Raw genomic sequence first — 6,000 nt, forward strand, 5'->3', positions numbered from 1 at the left:
TGGTTTTTCCTAGTACTCATCCTGAGTTTGAACTAAAGAAAGGAATACTTTACTATAAGGGGAGGTTGGTTCTCACAAAGACATCTAACAGAATTTCTATTATTTTAGTTGAGTCTCATGAAACACCAATGGGGGGGTCATTCTGGGTTTTTCAGAACATACAAGAAGATTGACAGTTTTCTGTTTTGGGAGGGGATGAAGTTAGATATCAAGGGTTTTGTAGAAGGTTGTGTAGTGTGCCAGAGAAATAAATATTCTACCCTAGCTCCTGCAGGCTTGATTCAGCCCCTACCTATCCCTCAACAGGTTTGAATGGATATATCCATGGACTTCATAGGGGGGCTGCCTAAGGTGAAGGACAAGGACACTATTTTTGTGGTGGTGGACAGGTTATCTAAGTATGTTCAGGTCTTTCCTTTGGGGCACCCTTATTCAGCCAAGGAGGTGGCCATTGTTTTCTTAAAGGAGGTAGTCAGATTACATGGATTCCCTTCATCCATAGTGTCTGATAGAGACCCTTTATTCCTAAGCCAATTTTGGAAGGAGTTGTTTAGATTGGCTGGCACCAAACTAAAATTTAGCACTTCATACCATCCATAGACAGATGGGCAGACCGAAGTGGCTAATAGATGTCTAGAAACATATCTAAGGTGCTTTGTAGGTCCCAGGCCTAGACAGTGGGTTGAGTGGTTGCATTAGGCTGAGTTTTGATTTAATTTCAACTATAATAGCTCAGCTGGAATGACATCATTTAAGGCTTTGTATGGGAGAGAAGCCCCTACACTACTAAAAGCAGGAGCTATTCCCTCTAGGGTGGAAGAAGTGAACCAATTGTTTAACCAAAGGGACAGGATCCTAGAAGAATTGAAACAGAATCTATTGAAGGCCCAGAATTTAATGAGGCAGCAAGCTGACAAGCATAGAAGATTAGTAGAGTTTGCAGTGGTGTATTAGAGAATATGAGTTATTTACAAAGGAAAACAGAAACTTTTAGCTTTAATTAACCTTTTCTGATTAGTTAGAGTAGCATTTAGCTAAGCTGAAACGACTCATGTCTCCTATAAATAGATGAGCAATGCTTGTACCAATGATTGAATAGAAAGATAACAATAGAAGATTCTCTTCTTCTTTCTCTCTCTCTTTTCTAGTCTAGATTCTTTCTGTTCCTACATTTTACAACATGGATTGGAAAGCATAATCAATGTGCATTTTTTGATGCTCTTCCTGTAATCTTGCACAACTGCATCGCAAGAAAAGATTGTGCAATGATTCCCTAGCGGGAATCAATTTCAGTCTTCATACACTTAGAATCAATCTTAGTCTTCATATTTTCATCCTTCAAGCTCCTAACCTGTGGGATCCTGTTCCTCTTGTTGTTACTCACTTACTCCTACCACTTACTTTTGTGGACATTTGTAAAAAATACATTTGGGTCTACTTAAACTATAATCAGAGACATTTACTATTTTCAAGCAGTTCAAAACTATGGCAAAGTTGCAGCCTCTAGTTGCAAGGTCCAGTGTCCAACACTGAGGCTGAATACAAAAGTCTAGCAAACACTGCTTCTGAAGTCTGACTTATTTGGATTATCAGCTTCACCACCTATTGTACTACGGTGTGGCAATCTGAGCAGTGTTGCTCTCACATAATCACATTCTACACTAACGGACCAAACACATTCGGCTGGACCTTATCTTTGTCAGGGAAAAGGTTATAAGCAAAAGTTTAATTGTTGCTCATGCTCCGGACTTCCAGTTTAAGACCAAACAGCTGATGTTCTAACTAGAGAACTATCTGATCTCAGGTTTTGCAATCTAGGCATTACCCACCCTGAGTTTCAGGGGTGAATGTTAGTGTGTGTCAAGTCAGTTAGGATTCAGAAATGATTAGTTGAGCTAAGACTTAGCTTACCTTCAGAAATTAGCATCGAGATCAGTTACTGAATAACAGTTACAGTTTTCAGTTATCAGTTCTCTCTTTCCCTCTATTTCTCAATCTAATCCTTTTGTTGTTATCATGAATTCATATATGCAATTGTTCCTACATAGAAAATCCCATAAACCACCAAGTCAGAATGAAATGCATACCTCCATTCAAGTTGGTTTGATTGTTAATCAAATTCAGGAGAAATGGTAACAACTCAGGCCATGACTCTGGCCAATCATACAACGCAATGGATGCTACAGACATACCAACAGCTGTGCAAATTTTCCTATGAGGGTCATCCAATGTCAATAGAAGCATTCTGCGGATGATTTCCTGATGATGAAACATGATGTAGTAAACATGAGAAACATGCTTATTTGAAGACAGTTTCTTTAAATAGACTTCTTAGAAATGAACAATTACAAGTTGACATGGTTGGAATAAACCTTTATCTCATAGGCAAGTTAAACAATCCAATTGCATGGATTTTGTATTTTGCTAACGTTAAGTTTAAATATACTGAGATTCAGGAAAATAAATATTATTTGCAGCAGCATATAACCATATATGAGATCCATGAGGACAACTTTATCTAAAGGAAAAAGAAATCCATTAGACCTAAAGCTCAATGGCAAAAGAAGGCATTTTCATCCACTAAAAAGCTATGGCATATTCATCCAACTACCCACTATCCCATTTTTGGGGTCGACCACTACGCTCCATTATCTACTATTGACTACTTGGGTTCAACATGGGAAGGGTGATTAAAACTGTCATGATAATCCTGACTAATGGCACAGCGTTTAATTAATCTTGCTCCTTCTTATCCATTTCCTTATTCCTTGCACAAAATTCCAGGATTAAACATTTGCATACCCGGGTAAGAATATTATTTGAATCTTATTAGAATAATAAAGTCCAATAACAGTTGCTTTTTAATTGTCAATCAAACTGCAATATCATACATGCAATAACAGATAATTAAAATGTTTTTTGAAAAAAAGGGAGACACCAAAAGCTAAGATATAGGTAACCACTGAGAAGAAGCACTTTAAAAAGTTTCAGTGTATTAAACTCCCTTTAGATAGAAAAATTAATAAAATTGAAAATGAAATTGTATTTACCTTTTCAGCACTAGAAACAACAGGAGGTTCAAAAGCATCCTCATCCTCCTGCCAATGCTTTTTAACAAACTGTTTAAGAAGGACAGCAGCTAAGTAGGGAAAGGTTAAGTCATCCAAGTACATAAGCTCATTGAAGGAGGGAAATGAATAATTTACTGGAACAAACATTTCAGTTTTAACTTGGTAAAGTTTCCATATGCAGAATGGGCACACAAAAAGGAATGACCATGAACCTTTTGTTGTCTCTTTAAAAATTACAATACCTAAGAAGAGAAGTATGCAGTATGAATGTTCTTGTCAAGTCATTGTAAAGTGTGAAGATTAGAAAAGTTGAAAAGGAAAATGTCAGCTCCAGCACAATTTTTGCATACATTAGCAAAAATTTCCTTAGTTGTCAAATCAGTTGTTTTTTCTTATTTTTCAGCAAGCTCTAAAGTAACATTATGATTGTTACTATCAACATAAAATTGTGTCACGAAATGTGTTTCTTTCTTTGAGAAAAATGAGAAGATGGAAGGAAATATTAAGGATCTGAAATATGAATCATAATAAATTTGTGATCATTATGAAAATGGATATCTGGCGCAATCCCACCGCAAGATCCTTGTTTGCAGCAACTTTTGATAGTGCACTGCCAAAACCTTCAGGACCAAAACATTCAAAATTAACATATTAACCAGATTGACAAAATTGGCTATAAAAAATGATTTTGTATGAGTATTAACGATTGTGCTTTGTCTCCAATGATAAAGTTCAGGAGAAGAAAAAACAGCAACTAATGCTACATTAAGTAAAATCAAAACAAAAAAACATGATTTAACAATGCTAGTTTCGAGCTAACACAAGAAAAGTATAACATAAGCAGCAAATGCCAAAAGTTTCGGTTCATTTTGCCTTAAAAAGAAAAGGGAAAATCATGTCCATTTCAAATGAATTTTGTGTTAGCAACTTAGTGTTAATGCATATATTAGTTGAACCTATCAGCTCATTTGGAACTGAAGAAAACATTCACCATTTCTAAGTTTTGGTAATTCTGTCGTGAATTGATGCACTTCCTTGCTATACACTCATATAGACAAATTTGACATGCTGCCTACCCAGTTATATACTCATATTCTTGTTATATACTTATCCACATGCTTAAACCTCAAATACCAAAAATCATTTTTTCTCAATTCCTCCTCATCTATGTAACTGTTTTTTTATGGCTCATTTGCCACGTGCACATTTGTTTGGTTGAGCTTTTCCAATGATGAACAAAAATCATCTTTTTCGAGAACCTAAATTCAACTTCTCAATAAAACACTTTTGTAGAATCACTTCATACAAGTCTAAAACAAAAGTAACATAAAGTAAATAAAGACATTTTTAAACAACATAGTAAAACTCCAAAACCCATCAACATTCCCCTAAACTACAATGCAACCCCATGCTATCACCATTTAACATAAACATCAATAAATTGGACACCAAAAATAAAATAAAATAAATGTATGAACTAACAGTGTAAAAAGTTTTATACATAGTCGGTCTATTATCCGGCATTCATTTTTAATCATCACTAATTTTTCAAAAAAAAAACGTAATACAAATGAATGATTGATGATCTAACGACTGTGACTGTTTGTAAATCTTTAGGGTGACAGGGAATCTGAACAGAAACAAATTACATAGGAGTTCCACACATCAAAATTTCCCAGTTATTTTCAAAGGTAGAGCAAATTAAGATGGTGAAAAATACAAAACCTGGTTGGAGAGAGGCTTGAGTGAGGGAAGCTTCTGCAAAATTGCGAACCTCGTGGTTAGGGTCGAGTGATGCAGATAAGCAACTGAGCAACCATTGTTGATCTTGATCGAAAACGTTGGCCATGGCGATGAAGAGAACCTAAGGAAAAACCCTAGAGCTGAGAATCTGAGTAGAGAGAAAAGGTTGGAGGTTGAGTTTTTTTTTTTTTGGGCTGCGCTGCTTTTTCCCGCTTCGATATAGAAGAGAAGGGATGTTGGAGAAGTAAGAAGATGCTTTTTATTTTTATTTGTTTTTAATTTATTTCACTTATGTAACTATCCTCTTGGAATTTATCTTATCATTTTTGCACCCAAAAAATCTCTTGTTCTAAAGTTGTGGTAAAGTTTATTCTGTACTTTAACTACTATGTCATATTAATTAATAAAATTAAATATTTTTTATTTTATTTTATTGGTGTAGAACATGCTTTGGGATAAAAGATTTTTGTTTTAGCCTATCAAAAATAGAATTTTCTTATTAAATTCTCTTACATTACAATAAATTAATATATGTCATTTATAAATTTATCATTATTATTAATAAAGAAAATATCATTTTGATGTGTTAGTTTTGTTATGATGTAGTAAAATATATCATTTTGGAGGTTTGATTCTATTTTTTTAACATAAAATGTTAAAAACTAAACTAACCATCCATGTTTGTATTCATCCTTTCATATAGTTTGTTTGCATAGTTAATAACACATATGTTACTTTTATAAGTATATGGTTAAAAATAAACATATTACTCATACATTCTTTTGTATGATTTAAGAACACATATTATCCGTGTATTCACATGATTAAGAATGTACATATTACTATTGTATTCACATGCTTAAAATTGTGCATGTTACTTATGCATTAACATAGTTTAGAATGTGTATGTTATGAGTGCATTCATGTGTCTTAGAAAGTGCAAGGTACCCATGCATTCGCATGAGTCAGGTTGATTTTGATGCATGTTTAGAATCACGTTAATATTAGTATTATTAAAGATGTATATATATCAGTAATATCGAGTAATAATTTGATAAGATAAAATAAAATATATAGAGACACAAAATTGTAGACTAATTTTATTTTATGTGGTTTCTGTCATTCAATCTCCACAAAATGTATATATATCTATCATGCGCAAAATGTTTTCATACATTTTCTATTA

General features: G+C 33.8%; 1 protein-coding gene across 1 annotated transcript in view; it reads right to left on the bottom strand.

Annotated features, from left to right (window-relative positions):
* Positions 1-5,083, bottom strand: part of LOC109336981 (importin-9) — a 33,630-nt gene extending 28,547 nt beyond the window's left edge. Inside the window, exons 1-4 of the mRNA XM_019573838.1 lie at positions 4,797-5,083; positions 3,630-3,691; positions 3,051-3,143; positions 2,088-2,259 (exon numbers count right to left, since the gene is read on the bottom strand). Coding sequence (XP_019429383.1) covers positions 2,088-2,259; positions 3,051-3,143; positions 3,630-3,691; positions 4,797-4,920 — 451 coding nt within the window. The 5' untranslated portion in view covers positions 4,921-5,083. The remainder of the gene's footprint in view (positions 1-2,087; positions 2,260-3,050; positions 3,144-3,629; positions 3,692-4,796) is intronic.

This window comes from Lupinus angustifolius, chromosome LG02 (genome assembly GCF_001865875.1).
Source record: "Lupinus angustifolius cultivar Tanjil chromosome LG02, LupAngTanjil_v1.0, whole genome shotgun sequence".
Classification (NCBI taxonomy): domain Eukaryota; kingdom Viridiplantae; phylum Streptophyta; class Magnoliopsida; order Fabales; family Fabaceae; genus Lupinus; species Lupinus angustifolius.